The sequence below is a fragment of the Rhinoraja longicauda genome, chromosome 18 (genome assembly GCF_053455715.1).
Source record: "Rhinoraja longicauda isolate Sanriku21f chromosome 18, sRhiLon1.1, whole genome shotgun sequence".
In the NCBI taxonomy this organism is placed as follows: Eukaryota; Metazoa; Chordata; class Chondrichthyes; order Rajiformes; family Arhynchobatidae; genus Rhinoraja; species Rhinoraja longicauda.
The window spans coordinates 10,566,189-10,591,923 of NC_135970.1; the positions used below are offsets into that span (position 1 = coordinate 10,566,189).

At 42.8% G+C, this 25,735-nt stretch overlaps 1 protein-coding gene across 2 annotated transcripts in view; it reads left to right on the top strand.

Moving 5' to 3' along the window:
* creb3l1 (cAMP responsive element binding protein 3-like 1) overlaps nt 1-25,735 on the top strand; it is a 121,790-nt gene that overhangs the window by 54,360 nt on the left and 41,695 nt on the right. For both annotated transcript variants that reach the window (XM_078415100.1, XM_078415099.1), the window contains exon 2: nt 15,057-15,264. In XM_078415100.1, the coding sequence (XP_078271226.1) occupies nt 15,057-15,264 (208 nt within the window). The remainder of the gene's footprint in view (nt 1-15,056; nt 15,265-25,735) is intronic.

Consider the following 25,735-nt stretch of genomic DNA (forward strand, 5'->3'; position numbering starts at 1 on the left):
GGCTGACCTTACACCATTTCTCCCCTCCCCCTCCATTCTTTCTTCCAACTTCACAAATTTGCAACTTTTCTATCCTCGAGCTTCACAATTCACAACTCTTTCTTCTTTTGTGCTTACACCTGTCTTTTCATCTCTTTCCTTTATCCAGCTATCAGTCTGAAGAAGGGTCTCGACCCAAAACGTCACCTATTCCTTTTCTACAGAGATGCTCTCAGACCTGCTGAGGTACTCCAGCTTTTTGTGTCTATCTTCAATAAAAACTCCTTGCCCGTGTTCAACTATTACTGGCTCTGCTTTGCCCTATCTCTCCTCTCTTCTAGCTTTCATGGCTCCCCCTCCCCGCTCCACAATCAGTCTGAAGGATCCCATCTGAAATATTATCTATCCATGTTCTCCAGAGATGCTGCCTTACTCCAGAATTTTGTGTCTTGGTTTTGTTTCAATCAAGCCCTCTTTCACTGCAGTATTCTAAACTCCAGGAGTTACAAAGGTAGCCTATCCAACATTATAAGACAATTTCACCGGACTGTTTCTGATGCATTAGTATACTTTCAATTAGGTGACTATTGTGGTAGACTCACAAATGCCCTACATTTGTATATATGTATAAGCTCCCAATTTTTATATTTACCGTTCCTTGTATTAAATGAAGGAGCTTGAATCTCACCTTTTATTTACATTTCCCTGAGCTCAAATAAACCACACATTTAACTTAGCCTATTCCTCAAGTGCTAATATTAATAGTTAAATTTTGAGAAGTATGCATATCTTTCAAATCTCAACCATTAAAACAATAACTTAAAATTAAGCACTTGGATTTTCTAAAGTTTTAGATTGAAAGGTTGCCATTGTTTTGACTGTCATTATTCCCTGATATTGATCTTACTGGTTACATTACCTCTCATCCAGTTATTAGTGGAATCCTGATTCACTGCAACCTCTTGCACTCCGTGTATGATTTGGCAGTATCATTTGTTTTCCCAAGCCCATTATTGAATTAATTGAAAACAATTCTCCAGGTAATATAATAATTTTATAGCAATGAGACTAAATATCCAAAGATAAACAAATCCCCTCCCTGAGAAAATAGGATAGAAATTCCTCTGTGAGCAATGAATTCATTAGGCAGTTCATTAAAGCGGCAGTGAAAATGGTTCCAGTTGTATGGGAACCGAGAACTAGGGATCACAAAGATAAATCTTTACAAATAAAATCAAAATTGTGAAACTCACCACCAAAACAAACAGTAGGGTGTAGACATTTTCAAAACGCTTAATAAGCAGATAGGAACAGAGGATGAAGACTACTAGGGAGATCTGTGTGGACCTCTTGTAGAGGAGCAGCTAATCAAAAGCACTTTGCCTTCAAAGTATATTCGTTACTTTAGGACCAACTTTGTTACTCATTGCGCAATGAAAATCCATTGTGTTGCACACTGTAAAAATTACTCTGGGCTAGTTGTCATTGATTTGGAAAAGCAACTGGAATTTTGTCCTGTTGAGCGTTGCAGTGGCCACTTTAACATGATAACCTTTGAATAAAAGCTATGATTCTCCCTGAAAGTTGTGAGCTGTTTCAAACTCAGTCAATCTGGCCCTCGGCAATGAATTCCAAACCCCTCCGATAATGCTAGATTGCTAAGATATCAGAGAACAAGTTATTACCATGACAACAGTACTACAGTTGTACATATTGGAGACAGCTAGATGGAATAACATAACCGCATGCAACCATTATAAATAGACGTTAAAATGTGAACCAAAATAATCTAGGATCCACTGGCTGAAAGGGAGATTGTTGCAAAAAGGAATTGGATATGTATATACGAAATGAAACAATTTTAAGAGCAATTAAATAAGAATAAGAGAGAGAGATTTGTTGGATTACTTTTTACAAAGAGCTGGCACTGAGCTGGTCAAAGAGATGGTTTGAATGGCTTCCCTCTGTGCCTTTTAGCATTGTGGTACGGACTTGGCAATTGCAATGATGGAAAGAATATAAACATTTACCACCATCTCTCTGAAACTGACATCTACTCCTGAAGATAAAAGGAAATCTAAAAATCTTTGGCAGTGATATCCTGTCTTTCCTTGGGATGTGAGGTTGATATCACTAATTGGAATCTTCTTCAAGTCACTGAGTAGATGAAACATTCCTCTTATTTTTAAACACACCATTTTCATCATTAAAAACCCTTGAAAAAGCCACTAAGTGAGATGTGGTAGTATTTACTGGTGTACCAAGTGGAAATTAATGTTGAACTCCTCTGGAACAGATTAGGTTTTGCATGAATTTCATTCTCTCCATTTTGTGCTTTCAAAATGCCATGTTCTTTGGTTAATAAAATGGTGACTATTTTTATTTTGTCTGCCGAATTCTTTCCTTTTCTTTTAAAAAGTAATTCAAAATGACTTACTCCCTGCTTTGTTGCCTCTGAGAAATTTTCAGAATAATTGGCTGCTCAGTTCGACATTATTGTTGCTTGACCCTGGAGGTATCCTGCAAGTAACAACAAAATGAAACGACTACCAAGATAGGGGAATACCATTGCATTGCCACATCACTGCTAACAGAAAAAAATTGTGCCATGCTGATGTCAATCTTTCTAATCTAACATCGTAACTTCTTCAAGAGTCAAGTGTATGTAACTGTCAAACGCACTGCGATCAAAGCAATAAAATTCTTACTTGCAGCAACTGTTCGGGCATATTAAATGCAACAACGCAACAAATAAATATACACTAAACTATCAGGAATTCTAGGTAACCAGATCATGATAATGCTGCTCAAAGTAGGCAGTGCAACTTTAGTGCAAGTCCATCGTAGTTTGGTGCTGAGGTAGGGTTGTGCAAGGTGGTCTAAGAGTCTGATTGTGGATGGGACATAGTTGTTCTTGAACCGGGAGGTAATGGTTCTCAAGCTCCTGTATCTTCATCCCGATTGCAGCAGTGAGGTTGAAAGTGTGGCCGGGGTGTGGCATGGGTCTTTGATGATATCAGCTGCCTGCTTGAGGCTGTGCTTGCCGTAGATCCCTTCGAAGGTCAGGAGATCGATACCGCTGATGAACCAGGCAATGTCTATTGGTTTCTGCAGCCTTCATTTCAAATGACCAAACCAGGCCATGATGCAACCAGTCTGTGTGTTCTCCACCGCGTTCCTGTACAAGTTCGATAGTGTGTTCGGCGACATGCTGAAACTTCTCAAACAACCAATGAAGTGGTGATGTTTGTGGGCTTTCTTTGTAATTTAGTCAATTTGCCGGGCCTAGGGCAGTTCATCAGAGATGTGTCTGCCCAGGAACATAAAGCCATTGGGTCTCTCCGCTGCCATCCCACAAATGAAGACAGCTCTCACTTTCCGTTCCTGAAGTGAACAATCAGCACCTTTGCATTGAGAGCAATGTCCCATCCACATTGAGAGCAAGATTGTTATTCTGGCACCACTAAATCATTGATTTCCCTCCTGTACTCTGACTTGTTGTCACCCTTTATTCATCCAACAATGATGATATCATGTCTGGTTACACAGTTATGGATAGAGCACATGTAGAACTGGGGATTGAACATGCAAAATTGAAGTGCCTTTGTGCTGATGGTCACCTAGGAGGAGGCGTGATCGCCACTTCGTACTGATTGAGGTCTGCCGATGTGGAAGTCGAGGATCCAATTTTATGGGACGAGCAGGAATGGATGATGGTGTTGAATACCAAGCTGTAGTCAGTGAACAACAGTCCGAAGTATGTGCTTCTGGTGTGGTCCTTTCGTAAGTTCGTGATTATAGGCATTCTCCAACTTTTAGGATAAAGGTTCATTTATCAGATAAAAAGCCGGCATTTTTGAGATACTGATTTTTTTTTTTAATTCCCTCCTTCATTTTCTCCCCTTTCTTACTACAAAAATATTGCTTCCTTTGCTGAATTGAAAACATTGCCTTCCTGGTCAGATTATCGTTAAATTTAACATTCTTGCTCATGTTTTAATCTATCTTTTACAAGCCGTGACAGCAGCAGCATCTCAAACAGTTACCTGACTTTAGAAGCAATCGGGGCATCTATCATCACTTGCATTCATACACTGCTAAATGCCTTTGCTTATTTCTATGATGCACTATGCAAGATGCTTAGTGTTGCAAGATGTGTATTTTTAGAAAGATTTTCTGAGAGTGGAGCAAAGATATTTCATTCCAGTTAGAATATGTCTATCCAATGCCTCAACACTACAGATTTTTTTCCTGAAAAATGTACAGCCAGAAGCTATTAAAGGTTACTGAACATAACTCCCAATATTTGATAGTCAGCCATCCACTTTTATACATGAAGAAAGCAAACATCAGCTGTCTTGGGCATTTGGCCTGTGTAATGGATGGTCAATGGGATTAATGAAAAGAGGCACGTTGATTATCCAGTGAGGTCAGGGCGGAGAGGGCTGAGGGATGTTTAACGGCAACATTGATTTATTTTTTGTGTGAGGTGAATATTTAGAAGTATAAGAGTAATCCGTGAGCCCAGTGGTAAGAGACAATGGAGTTTACTTTGATGATCAGAGGCTGCACTGTTGTTCTTATGGAAAATATATAATGCTGCAATCAAATACCACATCATTTAAAGACCTAATTTAAGATGCAAACCCAATGGCTACAGATTCAGTTCCATGCCTGAATTGCAAGCCGGTGCGGGTTGGGACAGTAGCCAGACCAATATGGCTGGCCTTCTGATTTGATTGTGATATTTCAAGCAAAACTCCGCAGATTATTGTAATTCAGCAGCCCACCGTCCCTGAGCCTGGATGCACAGGATCTGGATTCAGTTTTGTCGAGGGGGAGGAGTGAGGCAGGGGATGGCAAGCTTTAGGTGCATCCCCGTGAGGAGCAGATGGGCAGATGCTCCAGATTTCAGCATCTTCAGTCTCTTGTGTCCCTTTTGGCTCCTTTGCAGTTTTGAAGAAGAGTCTATGATCTGAAATGTTGATTGTGTTTCTCTTCCCACAGATTCAGCCTAACCTGCTGAGTATTTCAAGCATTTTCATTTTGATTTCCAGCATCTACAATTTATTTTAGATTTTCCACTTCTTTAAAATTTCCATTGACTGCTTGTGTATCATCTGCATGTTATCAACTGACGGTACAGACACAAACATAAATTGGGCTGCCTGGAAGCATATAGAGTGTACTTTTATACATAAATTGCATTTGTCTTTCCTAATATTCAGCTTTTGAGGTACTGAATTTCTTGTGTAGTTTTACCCTTTACATTACAGCAGCCCATGGCAATTTGGTGAGACGAATCTCAGATTTCATAAATGCATTTTTTAGATTCCAACATCCATTTTACGGTGGCTTATTTGAATATATCTGACACATACTTTATTCAGAATTATAATTTAAGGCTGAAATGAAGAGGTGAATTAATAATCTAGAGCCTTTCAGGAGTGGAAGAATTTTTATGAAGATTTGCTCAGGGCATTAAGTGAGTGTGGGATAGTCAGCATCAGGACAACTTTGTGAGGTTTAATTTAGTTTAGTTTGGAGATACAGGGCGAAGATTATTGGAGATACAGGTCGGCACCGACCAGCGATCCCCACATATTAACACAAACCTGCACTCACCAGGGACAATTTACATTTATACCAATTATACAAACCCAAGCCAATTAACCTACAAACCTGTACGTCTTTGGAGTGCGGGAAGAAATCGAAGATCTCAGAGAAAACCCACATGGTCACGGGGAGAAGGTACAAACTCCGTACAGACAGCCTGGAAAGTAGTGGCATGATTCTGTTGATTGCCTTTTTCCCTCTTCCGAGCTTCGTCATATTTGCTCAAACCCAAGGTTAGTGATTGATGACAGTTTTGATAGATGTCTATCCATTCTCTGTTGTCCTCTAGGAGGAGTCCAGAACAAGGGGCCACAGTTTAAGAATAAGGGGTAGGCCATTTAGGAACAGAGATGAGGAAAAACTTTTTCAGTCAGAGAGTTGTGAATCTGTGGAATTCTCTGCCTCAGAAGGCAGTGGAGGCCAATTCTCTGAATGCATTCAAGAGAGAGTTAGATAGAGCTCTTAAGGATAGCGGAGTCAGGGGGTATGGGGAGAAGGCAGGAACGGGGTACTGATTGAGAATGATCAGCCATGATCACATTGAATGGCGGTGCCGGCTCGAAGGGCCGAATGGCCTACTCCTGCACCTATTGTCTATTGTCTATTGTCAGGAATGGGAGATGTTATGTGGCTTCTGAGATGCTGAACAGATCAGTAACGTAGTAGGCTCTTGTCATAATCACACATCAGACACTCAGCTGGCAGACTGCTGTTTGCACACCAGCCATGATCTCCTCTTTCGCTTTTCCCGACAGACTTTTTTTCAGGTGTCAGCTGCAGCACTTTAACTTAATGTTTGGGAGTTCAAATCCCATAAAAGATGCATCGCCAGGCTAATTTTGCCAAACCGTGCAGCTGTACATCAGAAATGTCGTCTTGAAGATGAGATATTAAACCTAGATCACATTTGTTCTCTCAACTAGATATAAAAATCCCATTGAACTATTTGGGGGAGGAGTCCTCTCTACTGTTCCCATCAACATAAAGCCCCTAAAGCAACAGCACCTCATTATTTGCTCATTGTGTTTAATTTAGAGTTGCAGCATAGAAATAGGCCCTTCGGTCCACCGAGTCCATGCGACAATCAATCACCCATTCACACTAGTTCCGTATTATCCCACTTTCCCAGCCACTCCCTACACTTTAGGGGGAATTTTAGAGGCCAGTTAACCGACAAAACCTGCACATCTTTGGGATATGACTTTGGACATAAAGTGTGGAAACGGGCCCTTTGGCCCACCGAGTCCCCTCTGACCAATGACACCATTCCACACACTAGCGACAATTTACAATTTACATAAGCCAATGAACCTATAAACCTTTATGTCTTTGGAGTATGGAAGGAAACCAGTGCACCCAGTGGAAACCCACGCAGTGGTGGGGAGAACGTGCAAACTCCATGCAGTCAGCACCTGACGTCCGCTTCGAACCCGGGTCTCAGGTTCTGTGTTGGCAACAGCTCTACCAGCTGCACCATTGTGTTTGTTCCAGTGGGTGGAATTGCTGTTGAGAAAGTGGTGGTGAGCCATATTCTTGAAACACTACTGCCCTTGCTTTGAAGGTACTCCTACAGTGCCTCAGGAGGTTGATTACAGGAGTCTGACCCAGTAAAACTGTAAGAATGGGAATATATTTTTATTCCAGGAAGCTGAATGACTTGGAGGGAGAATTGGTGTCATATTCGAAATTTAGTTGCCTTTATCATTCATGATAAAGATCGGGTTTGAGTGTTGTGTTGAAGAAGCCGCTTTAAGTTACAATGGTAGATGGTACACACTGTAGCCAAAAGTAAAGGGAATGATGCTTAAGGTCATGGTTGGGGTGTGGGCCACAAGGCACTCAGCTCCTTCAGTGGTGTTGGAGCTGTGTTCATCCAGCAAAATTCAGAATGTGCCATTAGATACCTGAATTGCACATATGGTCAGTGAACTACCTTTCGGCAGTCAACAGGTGACTCTGTCCTTGTGGAATATCCAGCTTTTGTCTTGGTCTGATAGTCAAAAGATTGTTGTTGGTTCATTTAGGATTTTGGTCAACGATTTCCCCAGGGTTATTGACAGTCAAGGATTTGTCAAACAGGATTGCTGCTGGTATGAATCTCGACTGCAGGTCATGTAAGATGTGCTGAGGTGAGATAAGGCAAAAGTAAATTAAAATCATTCTTTTCCTGTTCCCACATTAGCCACATCAGGTCTCATTCTGCTCGATATGCAGTTGATCCACTTTGCATGAGCTACAGCCTCCTCACTACTGATATTTCTCTGCAGGAAAATAACTGCAGATGCTGGTACAAATAGAAGGTATCACAAAATGCTGGAGTAACTCAGCGGGTCAGGCAGCATCTCAGGAGAGAAGGAATGGGTGATGTTTCGGGTCGAGACCCTTCTTCAGACTGATGTCAGGGGAGGGGGTGGGACAAAGATAGGATGTAGTGGGAGACAGGAAGACAGTGGGAGAACTGGGAAGGGGGAGGGGAAAGGGAGGGACAGAGGAACTATTTAAAGTTGGAGAAGTCAATGTTCATACCGCTGGGCTGTAAGCTGCCCAAGCGAAATATGAGGTGCAGTTCCTCCAATTTGAGGTGGGCCTCACTATGACACAGGAGGAGGCCCATGACAGAAAGGTCAGACTGGGAGTGGGAGGGGGAGTTGAAGTGCTGAGCCACCGGGAGATCAGGTTGGTTAAGGCGGACTGAGCAAAGGTATTTCTCTCATCCTTTAAATGTTTTTCTAATCCAAGTTAAATGCCAGCTCTTCATGTTTTGCCCTATCCCTTGCAGTCTTGTTGGCGACCTCAGTCATTTCACAACGGCGAATAGTGGTTTAATAATGACTGAGTGTCAGCTGTGTACTGCCCGTCATTAGTGATGCTTTTGCCGACCTCTCTGTGCGCTCCATACAGAACTGACCTTTAATCGTTCATGTTACCTTTTGTCGGCTTTGGTCAGGTGTGGCCTGTACTCTGCCTAAAACGTGGGTGTAGTTCACTCATCTTAAGTATTTAAAAGATGAGGCATTATATTGTGTTAAGTACCAGTTTAATTTAGCCACAGAATGACGCATGGTTACTTAATTCATTGCGCCAAAGGCAAGAATGTGGAAGGGCTAAAGAAATGTCGTGATGTTCTTTGTGGGTGTCTTTAAAGCAGAGGTGATATCCTCCCCACCTGTCATTAGGTTATGATAATGATGATGCATTCTTTTTGAAAGGTTGTTCAAAGTAAGCCGTATAGGATATCCTTGTTGAGATTCCAGAACATGTTTGCATTCAGGTTATTGGTTTTGCGATAACCCAGTACAGGTGCAATGACGTAGGTAGGAAACTGTGTTCAAGTTGAATAAATTAGAGCCTGCCTGTAAATCTTGTTTGGCCACGTTGCGTACCTTGGCATGAGTCAGCTCTGCATAACTTGAGCACGCCCTCTCCGCATTCAGCTTATGTTGCATTCTCAGCTGCTCGACTGCAAGTCATAACTGCAATTATTTATTTTGCTAAGCCGGATCCAGTGCTTCTGCGAGATCCTGCCCACTCCCTTTAAATTCAGCAAGGCAGGACTAAGGATGTTGAATTGTTTTCATATCAGAGCTTAATGACGGTGAAAGGAAAGCTGGGTTCGGAGGAGCAGTTTCAGAGCCAGGAGCATTCTTTCCACTATTTACTTTGGGCTTTATGTGTACAGGATGCAAGGTCGTCAATTCTATAGAATCATAAAGTTACAGAGCTATATAGCATGGAAACAGGCCTCTCAGTCCACATCGTCCATGCTGGCCAAGTTGGCAGAAAGAGCTAGTCTCATTTGCCTGCATTTGGCCCAGAGCCATCCAAAGCATTCCTCTCCATATTTTTGGCCAAATGCTTTTTAAAAGTCACAATAATATCTACTTCTCTAGCTTCTTCTTATTTTAGATTAGAGGTAGCTTATTCTAGATTTGAACCAACCATCAAGTGAAAAGACTGCCTTCTTTTGCTCTTGCTCACGGTATGCAGAAGGACACTTTTAACAAATTCCATCTCATCCAAGCACTTTACACTATGGGAGACCCCATCAATATTAAGTCTGAAGAAGGGTCTCGACCCGAAACGTCACCCATTCCTTCTCTCCTGAGATGCTGCCTGACCTGCTGAGTTACTCCAGCATTTTGTGAATAAATACCTTCGATTTGTACCAGCATCTGCAGTTATTTTCTTATACTGTCAATATTAAGGATCCCAATGATCCATTAACCAACACCCCTGCCTCCTGCACCAGTGGGATCCAGCATGGGGGGGGAGTTGCCGAGAACAAAGGGGCACCATTGGGGACTAAATGGAATACTTTGGACCTTTGTCAGTGGCCTATATGTAGTGGCTCATTGCATACCCTGGGTATGCAAAGCAAAGAATGTCACTGTGACATATCCCATATGATAATGACATATCATTAATTCAGCCGCATTTTCACGAGGCCTATCCTTCTTTTCGTGCCAGTTTTAGTAATCTAGAAATTACCCCCTTTGAGATCCTGGTTTTTAACCTCCTTCCTGACTCCCCATATTTACTGCAGGACCTTGTCCCCTTTCCTACCCAAGTCTTAAGTACTCCTTTCCTATCTCGGTCTTGAGTACTGATGTGCACAGTGATCTCTGGCTGTTCACCCTCTCCCTTGAGAATGAGCTGCAGCTGCTCCAAAATATCCTGGACCCTGACAACTGGGAAGCAAAACACCATCCTGAAGTCTTGCTCAAAATCTCTTTATCATCGTGGCCCCGTGTAAGTTTACCCAGTCCCGCTGTGCCTCAGAGACAAAACTGGGGTCATGTGACCGGAGGATGTTCCGAAGTGTTTCCCATCCAACCAAGTATTTTAGTGAAGTGATTGCTGTAAAATAGGAAACATGCAAGCAGATTTGTACTTAGCATTTTCCAACCAACCGCAATGGGAAAATGCCAGATAAGATTTCTTTGGTGATTTTAGCTGAGCGATAAAAACCTGCCCTTGCAACAGAGTGAGTTCGCAAAATGTTCTACAAATAGAACCATGGGATCAATTACCTTCACCAAAGAGAATAAATGAGGGTCTTGGTTTATTGTCCCAACCTAAACAGGAGATCTAACTCAGTACAACTCTTCTAACTTGAGGTCCAGTGACCTACATCTGAGCCATGGTAAACACAAAATGCTGGAGTAACTCAGCGGGTCAGGCAGCATCTCAGGAGAGAAGGAATGGGCGACGTTTTGGGTCAAGACCCTTCTTCAGACTGGCATCTGAGCCATGGTAGACACAAAATGCTGGAGTAACTCAGCGGGTCAGGTAGCATCTCGGGAGAGAAGGAATGGGGTACATCTGAGCCATGGCTGACAGTGGTTTGGTCTGGTCTGGATTTCACTGATCGTGCAGTGATTGTGTAGGTTACTTAGTCTGTGCTGCACTGAGCTGCCACAGGCCAGGAACAATCCCTTTTCCAGAATGAGTTAACTGATCTCAGTGGAGCAGAAGTGAGAATCTTACCAATTAAAAGGCATGCCAATAGACAACGTGTTTCCACATTTGGATACGTCAGAAAGAAGAATGGCCATATAGGATTGGGACCAGGAGTATGAACTGGTGAGGAGTGTGGTCTAAGGCTGGACCGTCTCAGGAATGAAGGGTTTCGACCCTCGAAACGTCACCCGTTCCTTCTCTCCAGAGATGCTGCCTGTCCCGCTGAGTTACTCCAGCACTCTGTGAAACGTCACCTATCCATGTTCTCCAGAGATGATGCCTGTCCCGCTGAGTTACTCCAGCTTTTTGTATCTATCTTCTGGAATGAACTGGATTTCCTGGTTCTATGTTTCTTTTGTCAGAGATGCCACCCTTCAGTTGAGTTTGTAAACCCATGGAACATCTGCACCGTCAGATTTATATAAATTATTCTTTAACTTTATTCTAACTTGATATGCTGGGTATGTACAGCATTTTCTTGTTGTTATTTCAGATTCCCCTAATGCTTTTCAAATGACCCTGATAATCTGGCTAACCTTTATCCCTCAATGAATGTCACTGAAACAGGTTATCTGCACATTTTAGGTTACGGTTGTGGTGAACTGTCGACACAAGTTGACTTTCATGCTCTGTACATTATAAGAGTGAAGTCACTTAAAACTCTTCATTGCTGCAAGGTACTGTGGATTGCCAATAACCATGAATTTATAGAATAATGACAGGGATAGAGAGAGTGGATGTGGAAAGGATGTTTCCACTGGTGGGAGAGTTTAGGACCAGAGGTCTTAGTCTCAGATAAAGGTCGCTCTTTTAGAAAGGAGGTGAGGACGAACTTCTTTAGTCAGAGGGTAGTTAATCTGTGGAACTCATGCCACAGAAGGCTGTGGAAGCCAAGTCAGTGGATATTTTTAGGGCAGAGAAAGACAAATTCTTGATTAGAATGGGTGTCAAGGGTTATGTGGAGAAGGCAGGAAAATAGGATTGGGAGGCAGAGATGAGACATGATCCAATGGCGGAGTAGACTCGATGGGCCGAATGGCTTAATTCTACTCCCATAACTAGTGAACTTGTGAAATGCATAACATCATTTTTAAATGCACAGCATCAGCCCATGAGATTTAAGTGTCCAGTCTGCTGTCTGCTGTCTGCTGTCTGCTGTCTGCTGTCTGCTGTCTGCTGTCTGCTGTCTGCTGTCTGCTGTCTGCTGTCTGCTGTCTGCTGTCTGCTGTCTGCTGTCTGCTGTCTGCTGTCTGTGCAGCTTCTTGAACTCTTACACTTTATACGTTTCATTAGCCTGTATTCAGTTATACAGTTTATGGTAGTTGTGTGTAGCAATACTGTGTAATTGGAGTCTTTGCAACAATACATGCATTAGTACTGTTTAATCCCTCGGTATGCAATCATTTATTTTAATTAGGCCATATGCAATGAGCTTGCTTTATCAGGCCATATGAGGTAACACCGTTTAATCAGCTGCAATACAATTTAATTGGGCTGCAAACAACAACACTGTTTTATCAGAACATTTGCAGTAACATTGTTTAGTGGGAGGAGGGTGGTACTCAGTAAAGCTGTTCAATCGGTAGGCCTGCATGCAGTAATTAAGTTTAATACAACTGAATGCAGTGGTAATGTTTAATTAAGCTGCATGCAATTACGCTCGTTAATCAGGGGGTCTTTATTCAGTCACATTGTTTAATATGCAGTTGCACAATTTAAATGGACTGCATGCAGTAGCAATATTTAATCAGGCTGTATGCAATATTTCGGTGTAATTGGGGCAATCACAGTTTCATCAATGTTCTTTGCTTAGTAACACAGTTTAACTGGACTATAGTTTAGTTCATGTTATTGTCACGTGTACTGAGATACAGTGCTAACCAGTCAATGAAAAGACAGTACATGATTACAATCGAGCCGTCCACAGTGTACAGATACGTGATAATGGGAATAACGTTTAGTGCAAGATAAATCCAGTAAAGTCTGATTAAAGATAGTCCAAGTGTCTTCAATGAGGTAGATAGTAGCTCTGGAGATGCTGCCTGACCTGCTGAGTTACCCCAGCATTTTGTGAATAAATACCTTCGATTTGTACCAGCATCTGCAGTTACTTTCTTATACTAGATAGTAGTTCTGGATCGCTCTGTCTGTAGTTGTCGGTTGGATGGCTCAGTTACCTGATATGATGCTTCAGTTGCCTGTATGCAGAAATACAGTTGAATCAAAGTTCCCTGCTCTGCTCAGTTTAATCAGCCTGTATGCAGTAATCTGGCTGCTTGCAGTAATGCTGTTCAATATGTGTTCTATGTTCAGTGGCTCTTAAATCAGACCGTATAATATAACACTGTTTAATTATGCTCTATGCACCAACTACATGTATCAAAGGGCATTATGCAGCAACGGTGTTCAATTGGGCTGTTTCCACTAACAAACCGTAATCAGTATTCAGCAACAGTTTAATCAGGCCTTGGGCGCTAATACTAATTAATTGGGGGCTGTGTACAGTTTTGCTGTTTAATCAGGTTGCATGCAGTATCATTGTTCAAATAAGGATCTCTATTCAGTAGCACTGTTTATTCAAGGCACAAGAGATTGCAGATGCTGGAATCTGGAGCCAAAAATAAACTGCTGGAAGAACTCCACAGTCAATGGCATCTGCGGAGACCTCAGTACAACACTATTTAATTGGGCTGTTTGCAAATTCACTTTTTAATCAGGGGCTGCATTCAGTACACTGTTTAATCAAACATTATACAGTAATGCTTTGATCAGTGGACACTGTTCAGTAATGGTGTTTAATCGGGGATCACTGTTTAATAACTGTTTAATCAGAGGTCTTTGTTCAGAACACTGCTTAATTGAGTCATTTGCAGTACACTGTTCAATATTGCTGTTGAAATGGATTGTAGAAAGTAAAGCTGTTTAATTTGGCTGTGTATGATAACTCGTATTCAGGGCGACTGCATGCATTGGAACCGGATGCACTGCAGTAGCACTGTTTTAATCAAACCATTCACAGTAACATTGTTTAATCTGGCTGTTGTGTCCAGTAACATTGATTAAAGGGGCCATACGCAGCAACAGTGCTTCTTGGGCAGCATGTGGCAACATCATTCAAAAGGGACCTTTCGCACCAGGTGTTTAAAGAGGCATTACTGCAACAGGGCTTAATCAGAGGGTCTCAACCCGAAACGTCACCCATTTCTTCTCTCCTGAGATGCTGCCTGACCTGCTGACTCCAGCATTTTGTGAATAAAGGGCTTAATCAGAAGTCACTACTCTGTAGTTATTTAATTAGGCCCTATGCAGTAACACTTTAATCAGGCTGCGTGCCGTGGCATTGTTTAATCGTTCCGTGATGCTGTTTAATTGGGGGGGTCACCATTCATTACTGCCGTTTAATTAGAGGCTGCACTGTTCAATTAAGGGAGAATTGTGCCATTTTTTTTGTTTAGTATAGAGATACAGCACGGAAACAGGCCCTTCGGCCCACTGAGACCGCACCGACCAGCGATCCCCACACATCAACACCATACTACACATACTCGGGACAATTTACATTTATACCAAGATAATCAACCTACAAACCTGTATGTCTTTGGAGTACAGGTTCAATTTATTACAGCAATATCATATCCTATCATATATATACAGCCGGAAACAGGCCTTTTCGGCCCTCCAAGTCCGTGCCGCCCAGTGATCCCCGTACATTAACACTATCCTACACCCACTAGGGACAATTTTTACATTTACCCAGCCAATTAACCTACATACCTGTACGTCTTTGGAGTGTGGGAGGAAACCGAAGATCTCGGAGAAAACCCACGCACTAAATACTATTTAGTCAGGGGTCTTTGTTCTGTAACACTTTTAAGCAAGTCAGGTGTATAAATACAGTTGAATCAGGCAATATGCATAACGCAGATTTATTGGGCCATATGTATTTACATTGTTTAATCGGGCTACATGCAGTAACGCCATTCCTCTTTATCCACTTGCAGCATTTTTCAGAAAACCTGGATGACTTCTCCAATGAGCTGTTTAGTAGTTTCTTTGATGACCCGCTGCTGGTCGAGAGGAACTCTTTACTGGACATGGAGCTCGATCCAGCCACGCCAGCCATCCAGGCAGAGCACAGTTATTCTCTGAGTGGAGACTCTGCCCCACAAAGTCCACTCATGCCAATCAAGATGGACGAATTTAGCAAAGGTAAGAAAGGCTGCTCATGGGATGTGGAGGAGAGAGGAGAGGAATTATCTGCATATGTGGGTTGCCGAACCTGTGTTCTGCCAGATTGTGTGTTTGGGAATAAAAAATTATGGACAAGAGTTAATAAGGCACACACTATAGAGGAGAGAAGATTAATATCACGCGCACTCCATTGGAGAGAGAGCTGGTAACATACACATTGTACAGAAATAAGTTTACATCATGCACTGTACAGGAGAGGGGGTTAATATCTCACACATTACAGTAGAGAGTTAATATCAGATGCATGATAAGAGAGAGGGTCAATATTATGCACGCAGTTCAGAAAAGGGGGTGAATGCTACACAGTACAAGAGAGGCATTTAGTAGTGCACTGTACAATGTGTGAGATATTTACTCTGTCCTATGCAATATGTGTCACATTCACTCTCTCTTGTATTGTGTATATTCACCCTTTACCCTGTGTTATTTGTGTAATATTCACTCTCGTTCTTGTACTGTGTGAGGATCATACATTCTCCTGTACTGTGTGCATGATGTTTATTCTCTGTATGATATTCACTTCTCGTGCTGTGTCCATTCTCTCCATGCCACTCGTCTTTCCTGCTCTAATTGGTGTGATATTTGCTCCCTTTCTTGCAGTATTATATTTGGCAGGGACCATTTGGAAGCTAACCACTGTAAATTAGTTGTCCACTTTGAAGCAGATGGAGGGTATTTCTGCCATGTAGGATTAGATTTATGAGGATCTATGGCTTGTACGTCAGAAGTGCATGTATGGGAGGCGCATTCCCAATCTCGTTGTACCCCTGTACAATGACAATAAAGATATATTGTATTGTACAGTATGTCTTCTGGGGTCTTGTGAGGCTCTTTCTGGTGCTGCTTAGTTTCAGTCATTGCAAGCACACCTTTAAGTACAGCAATGTTTTGTTAATGAAATTGCCAACCCATGGAATTGTTCTCCGTGACCACTGGCATACATTGGTTTGCTGATTTAGCCATTTAGCAGTTTCCATGCGTGTTCCTCGCACTGTCTTTGCCTGTGTTAAACTGATATGGATATCACTTTAACAGAAGGGTTCTCCTGTTGAACCTTGCAGCATCGAGGATTCTGATGAGGAGGATCAATCTTGGAAGTAACTGCAAACTTGATTTGTTTTGTGGTTTTTGCACCATCTGATTCACTGAATGGAAACAGATGAAGCTTTTGGGCTGCCTTTCAGCGATTATTCATTCAGAGTCAGCTCTCTTCATTAACCCTTCACAGTTATGCTGGATTTATGATGATTATTTTTTATTTTCTCAACTTTAGCCTGTCCCCTGCTATTTTGAAAAGGGGATCCCTTATGTCATTAGGTAACCCTTTGCCTTAATGAGCTGGGATAGAATGATGTGCTGCCTCTCACTTGCTCCCAAGGGATTGTTTTCTTTAACCAAAAATAAATGTAATCAATTATTACAAGAATAATATGTACAATACGAAACAATACCAACAAGCCCACCGTCATAGTACAAATATTCTTAAATCACAAATATACTATTAAACAACTATGTTACAATCCTTGTCAAGGATATATTCCACCCCACGCGGTGCCCAGAGGTCCCGGAAACCCCCCAGGGTGCCCGTGGACAGCACATAGTCCCTCTCTAAACCCACCCGGGTGTGGACGTAACCCCGGAAAAGAGGCAGGCAGCCGGCTCAGGCGGAGCCCTCTTCTGTCTTGTGCTGAGTGGAAATGCAAGGTATGTGTAACAGTGCTCAGATATTCCACTCTTGCAATGATATCTTGGTACCATAAGTGCAGCACATAAATGCTAATGTAAAGCTAGATCACGTGAGGCACACCTCGTCATGAACCTTCCGGAAAGCTAAAACATTGCTTATGATCACACAGGTGCTTATATTATATCGCCATAATGTGGCCTAGTCAGATTTACTCAGCACTATCTTTGCAAATTATTGCAAAACCTGAGCAGTGAAACAGCAATGAAAGGATTTGGAGACCACCACTCATTTACTTGAGCCATGTTAACTGATCTAAGAAGCTAAGATGTGTAAGAAAATAACTGCAGATGCTGGTACAAATCAAAGGTATTTATTCACAAAATGCTGGAGTAACTCAGCAGGTCAGGCAGCATCTCAGGAGAGAAGGAATGGGCGACGTTTCGGGTCGAGACCCTTCTTCAGACTGATGTCAGGGGGGCGGGAAAAAGGAAGGATATAGGCGGAGACAGGAAGATAGAGGGAGAACTGGGAAGGGGGAGGGAAAGAGGGACAGAGGAACTATCTAAAGTTGGATTTCGCTTGGGCAGCTTGCAGCCCAGCGGTATGAACATTGACTTCTCCAACTTCAGATAGTTCCTCTGTCCCTCTCTTCCCCTCCCCCTTCCCAGTTCTCCCTCTAACTTCCTGTCTCCACCTATATCCTTCCTTTGTCCCGCCCCCCTGACATCAGTCTAAAGAAGTATAAGAAAATAACTGCAGATGCTGGTACAAATCGAAGGTATTTATTCACAAAATGCTGAAGTAACTCAGCAGGTCAGGCAGCATCTCAGGAGAGAAGAAATGGGCGACGTTTTGGGTCGAGACCCTTCGACCCAAAACGTCACCCATTCCTTCTCTCCTGAGATGCTGCCTGACCAGCTGAGTTACTCCAGCATTTTGTGAATAAAAAGCTAAGATGATCATTTTAACTGTTAACTGTTGCTCAGCTTCACTACTCCATCTCATTCTCTTGTCCTTTGTATAACTCATGCATGTCCATTGATTCTAATCCTATCATTCCCAGACAGTAGATAAACATTTTCAAATGCCTGCAGTTTTATTTCCCCAAACCCACAGTAGGCGAGACCTGAACTCGCCCACCCACACAAGAGAGACGTAGGTTACAAACTGATTGGAACCCCATGTCTGCCTCTGATCATCAAAGCATGATCATTTTCACACATGAGCAGTGCAGACCAGGGTCAGGGTGACCCCTTGCAAAATGGTTGCTGTGTCAGAGGCCAGTCATCTCTTCAGACCACAGAAAGACGCTAAAATGGAAACATTAAAACATGAAGCTTCTGTGCATTTTTGGTTCAGTTTTTCTCCTTTCCAGAGTTACTTTAGCTTGCAATGTTGTTTTTCAGCTTGATCGAGAACTCTGACTGGGGATATATTTGGTGGAATAAACCCAGGATCCACCGGCCCCTCCCAAATTCCAGCCATTTTGCCCAATACACTGGTTTAATTGGTGACACGCTGGTGAAACATTGGTTTAATTGGTGACACGCTGGTGAAACCTTGGTTTCCTGACACTGGAATCTCATCCTCATCCATGGTGTCTTCTTGTCTTCAGCCTGTCAGAATGTGGATAGCCTCTCTCCAGCCATTCAGAAATGGATAGACTTTCCTTCACCCGACTGGAGATGCTTGACTGTGCGCCAAACAGCCTTATTTTAAACGAATAAATTACAAGTGAAAGAGCACATTAATTTTTCACTCAAAATGATGAAAGAGGAATCCAAGAGATTAACTCCAGGAGAATCCTGCACAATTCTGAAGGGTCAAATAAACACCCTGGTCTGCCTCAGAATTACCTGCTTCATAAATGCTTTGGCCACCTTTGTGACAGGCTGTGATATCAAGGGAGCAACCAGACAGGCCAAATGAAGCACATCCCCTCTCTTGCCAAAACGCAGCATCATCAAAGGGAAGTTCAGGCTGTGGGCCAAGAATATCATGCACAGAGCCTCGGATGGAAAGCTTGGAGTTTGATATATTTTTCCATGCAGTGTTTGCATTAGTCACATAAATTGGATCCAGGCACACAGGGCCGCCTTGCTGCCCGGGAGCCAGTCCTGGTGATGGCACAGAGTCATTAAAGCAGTGAAATCCCTCCTTTCGTTATCCACTCCAGGAAACAGTTAACAATAAATAACAGCTGCACTTTAGTTAACCTTAACCTATAGCAACCAGGATGTGCAAGGGACCAGACCAGGAAGCAGCTCCTTAAAGCCATCCATCCTCCTTAGCCCTTCACTGTTTAGGGTGCATTTCTGCAGAAAATGAGTCCTGCTTTAAGAAACAGTCTAGAGTAAGTTTTGCCACAGTGAACCGTGACCTACCATACAATTAATTTATATTCAAAATAAATACCTAAATTGCACAAAACTTACAGTACAAAAACAGAAGGTTCAGCTCAATGTAGCTCTACTCGGTTTTACCCTCTCAACTAATCCCTGCATTCATCTGCTCATGCAGCAATGCTCTTTGCTTCAACTACTTCTCGTGGTCTTGAGTTCCACGTTCCAGTGACTCTCTGGGTGTGGAGGTTTCCTTTGAATTCCTTGCTACATATGTTGGAGACCTTTAGTTTGGAGTGCACACTTTCAAAAGTGCAGAAAAGCAGTATGTATTATTTTTAATTAAAAGAAGATATTATGTGACTAATATTCAGCAGATGGATAACCTGAGGTGGTTCTATGTGCCCATTGGGTACCGTTCAAGAATCAGTTCCTCATATACTATTTCATACAAAAGAAGTGATTCAGCCCATTGAGCATATGTTGATTTTCAGAACAATCCAACCAGTTCCATTCCAATTTAGAAACAGAGAAAATAGGGTCAGGAGTCGGCCATTCGGTTCTTCGAGCCAATAATCATTCAATATGATCATGGCTGATCATCCAAAATCAGTACCCTGTTCTGGCTTTTTCCCCATAGCCCCATCAGGCAGCATCTCAGGAGAGAAGGAATGGGTGACGTTTCAGGTCGAGACCCTTCTTCAGACCCGACCCGAAACGACCAGTCTCGACCCGAAACGTCACCCATTCCTTCTCTCCGGAGATGCTGCCTGACCTGCTGAGTTACTCCAGCATTTTGTGTATAAATACCTTTGATTTGTACCAGCATCTGCAGTTATTTTCCTACACAAAGGCTTTCTGAAAATCTAAGTATACAACATCTACTGACTCTCGTTTGTCTGTCCTGATATTTACTTCTGCATTGCATGAGGAATTCCATCCAACAACTCCAAATAATGAATCAATTATACTTTATTGGCACATGTACCTAGGCACAGTGAAAAGCTTTGTTTTGCAGAGAATCTGGTAAAATCGTACAGCAGACCTCACCTCGGCAGTACACAACAATCGCCACGTTTCTGATGCTGATAAAGTTACAAAAGTATTGAATAAAACCAGTACTGTCCTGTCGATGAATGGACTAACTGCATAAGAGGCATTTTGCATATGTTTTTGGGTGCCTTAGCACCTGTCAGCAAATTCATTACCACATTTCTGGACAGGATTTATATTCTAATTCAAAATGTTTAGTTTGGTGTAACATTCCATAAAAAGAAAAACAGTTGTGCCACAGGCAAAATTCATCTACAATAACTCTTTCAATATCACTGTTTTGACAAACAACAGTTTTTATTGACTCACAGAGTAATATTTCACTAACCGTCTTTCCTGTGATTTTGTATTGTTTAAGTGACCAACAGTCCAACTGCATTCTCTTGGTCTTCAGTGAAATTTTTGACTTTTTCGATCAGAGAGTTGTAAATCTGTGGAATTCTCTGCCTCAGAAGGCTGTGGAAGCCAATTCTCTGAATGCTTTCAAGCGAGAGCTAGATAGAGCTCTTAATGTTAGCAGAGTCAGGGGGTATAGGGAGAGGGCAGGAATGGGGTACTGATTGTGAATGATCAGCCATGATCACATTGAATGGCGGTGCTAGCTCGAAGGGCTGGATGGCCTATCCCTGCACCTATTGTCTACTGTCTATTGTCTATTGAGATTGCTGACCTGTTCCAACCTCAAATACAATTGACTGCTTTGTCCATGGAGATCAGGATCATGATCACTTTTAGTTTTCTAACCTCAGGATTATTCCAGGCTGATCTCTGCCACACCACAATCTGTGTTGCTCATTCTACATGTAGGAGGGAAGTCACCCAAGTCATGTCAACCCTTAGAATCAGCTAGACTGCACTGGGAACTTGACCATTTGCCCTCTCTTCACTGTTACATCTATTTATTCAGTAGCAACGCTCCCCTGTGTGGGAAGGAACTGCAGGTGGTGGCCTACAGGGGATATGGGCAAGCTGAGCGAGTGACAACATTGACAGTGAAATACAATGTGGAGAAGTGTGAAATTATTCACGATAATGCACATAACAGAAAAACAGACTGTTTGTTAACTGATGAAAGATTAGGTGACACTGAAGCTCAAAGGGAGTGCTTGCACAGTAGTTGCTTCAGGGCAACATGCAGTTGCAGCTTGTGATTAAGGGTGTAAACAGTATGTAAGCCTATATTACAAGAGGATTTACAATTGTTTCAGGCATTGGTGAGACTGTGTGGAGTATTATGTATAAATATGGTCTCCATACTGCAAAATAATTGTAATTTGCTAAAGGGAGAATTTAACAGACATTCACAAGTCTGATTCCAGGAAATAACAGGTTTGCTCTATGACAAGAGATTAAATAGATAGGCCTGTCGAGAAGAATGAGATCTCAATAAAACATACAATGTTCTTAAAAGACACCAGGTTAAGATGTTTCCCGTGAATGAAGAACATGGGACCATGGGTTACTGCTTCATCATAAGGAGAAGGCTAATTAGGACTGCAATTGTTTCTTCACTCAGAAGGCGATGAACCTTTCTACCCACAGGCCTTTGGGTGTCTCAATTGTTGTGTTCATTCAAAACAGATCAATTCGTCAACTTCAATGGTTTTGGGCATAGTGCTGAAAAATAGTGGTCAGGTAGAAGATCAGCCATGAACTTTAAAAAATGGCAGAGCACATTCAAAGGACAAGGTGACCTACTTCCTGTTACGATTTCTAATGTTCTTGTTGCATTTGATTACTTACCAAAATAAATGAATGTGCTGTAAGTTGATGGATGTTTCCAGTATAGCTTATCAGAGCTTGTGCTAAGGCAATTTCTCAGCTTCTGATTTCTATCAGACCACAAAGGGCAGGGAGAACTATAATTAAGGAGACGTGACCTTCTTCAAGCCTTTGGCATGGTTCAGAAGGTGCCAAACTAACCAACCTCTCCCTTTCTGCATAAAAAATACATTTTCTTGATGTGGGTGATGATGGCAGGGCTACGTTTATTACTCTTTCTGATTGTCTAAATCACATCACTCCGTTTCCCAGGTCTAGTTTAATAGTCTTTACAGCTATTGGTTTGATCAAATGTTTGAGTCATCCATTGTTCTATCTCCTCATGTAGGTCAGCAGCAATTTTTGTGTGATAATATTCTGGTATAATGTCTTGGGATCCTTTATTGCTTTGAAGGTGCTATGTAAATACTTTGTTATTGAACCTCAGAGATGGGATGGGCCTGTTCTTTGATAGACTCAAAATGCTGAAGTCACTCAGCGGGTCAGGCAGCATCGCTAGAGAAAAGGAATAGGTGACGTTTCGGGTTGAGACCCATCTTCAGACTGAGAGTCGGGGAGAGGGAAACTTTGATATGCTGCAGTTTTTGGACTGCTACCAAATGTATTAGGCTTCAAGCTATATCAGCAATTGACAACTCCCTTTGATGAGTCAAAAAAGGGAAATTATTGATTGAAATGTGCCAAATTGTGGATCATCCCCACCGCTATGCAGTAATATCTTCATAAGTGCTTGGGTCATATGTGGATCTTTGCTTTAATAAAGCAGATCAGAACTCTGTGGATAATTTTAAAGCAGTTTTAGGTGAAATATGCATAGTCATAAAGTCATGGAGTGATACAGTGTGGAAACAGGCCCTTCGGCCCTACTTGCCCACACCGGCCAACACTGTCCCAGCTGCACTAGTCCCGCTTGCTTGCGCTTGGTCCATATCCCTCCAAACCTGTCCTATCCATGTACCTGTCTAACTGTTTCTTAAACAATGGGATAGTCCCAGCTTCAACTACCTCCTCTGGCAGCTTGTTCCATACAACCACCACCCTTTGTGTGAAAATGTTACCGCTCGGATTCCTATTAAATCTTTTCCCCTTCACCTTGAACCTATGTCCTCTGGTCCTCGATTCCCCTACCCTGGGCAAGAGACTCTGTGCATCTACCCGATCTATTCCTCTCATGTTCTACATTTGGGGTGTTTTGCCAACTGCAGCAGGAGAAATGAGAAGGTTTATACACAGGTTGCCTGGGGTGTTTAGATACAATGGGCTTCAGTCAAGGCTAACTGATCGTACATTGCTCATGGGAATGAGAATGTCAGCACCAGACATCTCTGTTGGGCACTATTAAAGAATAAAGGTCAAACACACTGTAAAACAGTTAGATCAGCACTAATGAGGCCACCTAGCGCCAAGGACACTAATTGATTATCAGTAATAAGCCTGTTAGCCCGGCATAAGGGCAAGTAGATTGCTGTGGAGAGTGGAAGTGTATAAAGGATTGCAGCAACACTAAATGTAGGAGACATTTCTAGGACTGTGGCTTTCATTCAATCTGCTGTTCTCATTCTCGGAGATTGGAGTGGAGATTCTCATTCTCGTCGTGTTCACGCTGGCTCAGCAACCCTGATTCCCACCTACCCCTAACCCTTAATGTATTCCAACCTCCCACCCTAATCATAGCTTTAACCCTATCCAAACTACCTCCTAACCCATTAGTCTATTCCTATTTCCAATCCTAACACTAATCCCCACACCGCCACCCATTGCTAACCCTGACTCTATCTAACTCAGATCTTTAACTTTACCGCTGCTTAACACTCAGACCTTTCCTAAATCCCACTCCTAACCCTAATTCCCACAACACTTCTCATCCTTAACTCTGATTACATCCTACTCACAATCTTAAGGCCAGGTACAGCCCACCTCTCATCCTTCACTCCTCCATCCCATCCACTAAACTATTGTCCATTTCTACTTTTAACCTTCATCTCCACCTCTATTCACCTTAACCTTAATCTCACCACAACCCCCACCCCAACGCTCTCTTAAAATTGACATCACTCCCACCTCACCACCTTTATCCTTTACTCCCATCTTAATACCATTTCCTCAACCTTCGACCCTTAGTTCTCAACCTAACCAAACTATCTATCGTTATCTTTCACCCTACTTCCACGCCTACCACCCAGCCCCTTTTGAGACAGACCAGTCCTGCACACCATGCATTCAGTTCTACCCCCATCTTCCTTATAAACACGTGTAGGAGGGAACTGCATATGGTTCAATGGTACTTTATTGTCACCTGTACCGAGGTACAGTGAAATTTGATTTGCCATACAGTCATACAAAAAAAAAAGCAACAAGATACATAACTACAAAAAGATTCATAAATAGACTTAAACAACCACCACAGTGGTATGTGAGAATCCCCAGGGCACACAGCATAAACAGGGACCCACAGCAATCAGTTCAATGTCATATCATATCATATATATACAGCCGGAAACAGGCCTTTTCGGCCCTCCAAGTCCGTGCCGCCCAGCGATCCCCGTACATTAACACTATCCTACACCCACTAGGGACAATTTTTACATTTTACCCAGCCAATTAACCTACATACCTGTACGTCTTTGGAGTGTGGGAGGAAACCGAAGATCTCGGAGAAAACCCACGCAGGTCACGGGGAGAACGTACAAACTCCTTACAGTGCAGCACCCATAGTCAGGATCGAACCTGAGTCTCCGGCGCTGCATTCGCTGTAAAGCAGCAACTCTACCGCTGCGCTACCGTGCCGCCCACGTCCGGGTGTCCGGGCCGCACACATGCTCCTTCATCGTGATGTGACCAGAGTTGTACTGACTGCTGTCACTCTTTCTGCAGTCCCTATCCGCCCGAACAGTCAGAAAGCCGTCCACACTCGCACTAGATGTCCTCACGGAGCGATGTTCCCACAAACATTGAGATCATTGTACTCATGGCACTCCCTCTGAGTCCTCACCAGTGCAGGCAGCTCGTCCATCTGTTTTTTTCGGCGACCTCACATTCCCCACTTGATGGAAGGCAAATAACTTATTCCTTCTTTCCTCCTTTTCCCCCGCTGTCGGGGCAATCGAAACATCCGCAGTCGGGGGCGATCGAAACATCCGCAGTCGGGGCGATCGAAGCCCCCGCATCGGGGCGATTGAGGCTCCCGTGATCGGGGTGCTCGATGCTCCTGCGGTTGGAGTTCCCGAAGTCGATCCCAGCTCCACGATATTAAGGCTGCAGTGCGAACGGAGATACGATATGGAAAAAGTTGCATCTCCGTCGGGGAAGAGATAAAAAAAGTTTCCTCCGACCCATTCCCCCCCTCCACCCCTACATAAAACAAAAACTAAAGATACACTAAAACACACAAGTAAAAACAGACTAAAAACGACAAAAGAAGAAAGGGACGAGACAGGCCATTGGCGAGGCTGCCATGTACGGCGCCACCCGGTGGATAAGATGCTGGTTTACACCGAAGAAAGGCACAAAATGCTGGAAGTACTCAGCGGGCAGGCAGCATCTCTGGTCAGAAGGAACGGGTGAC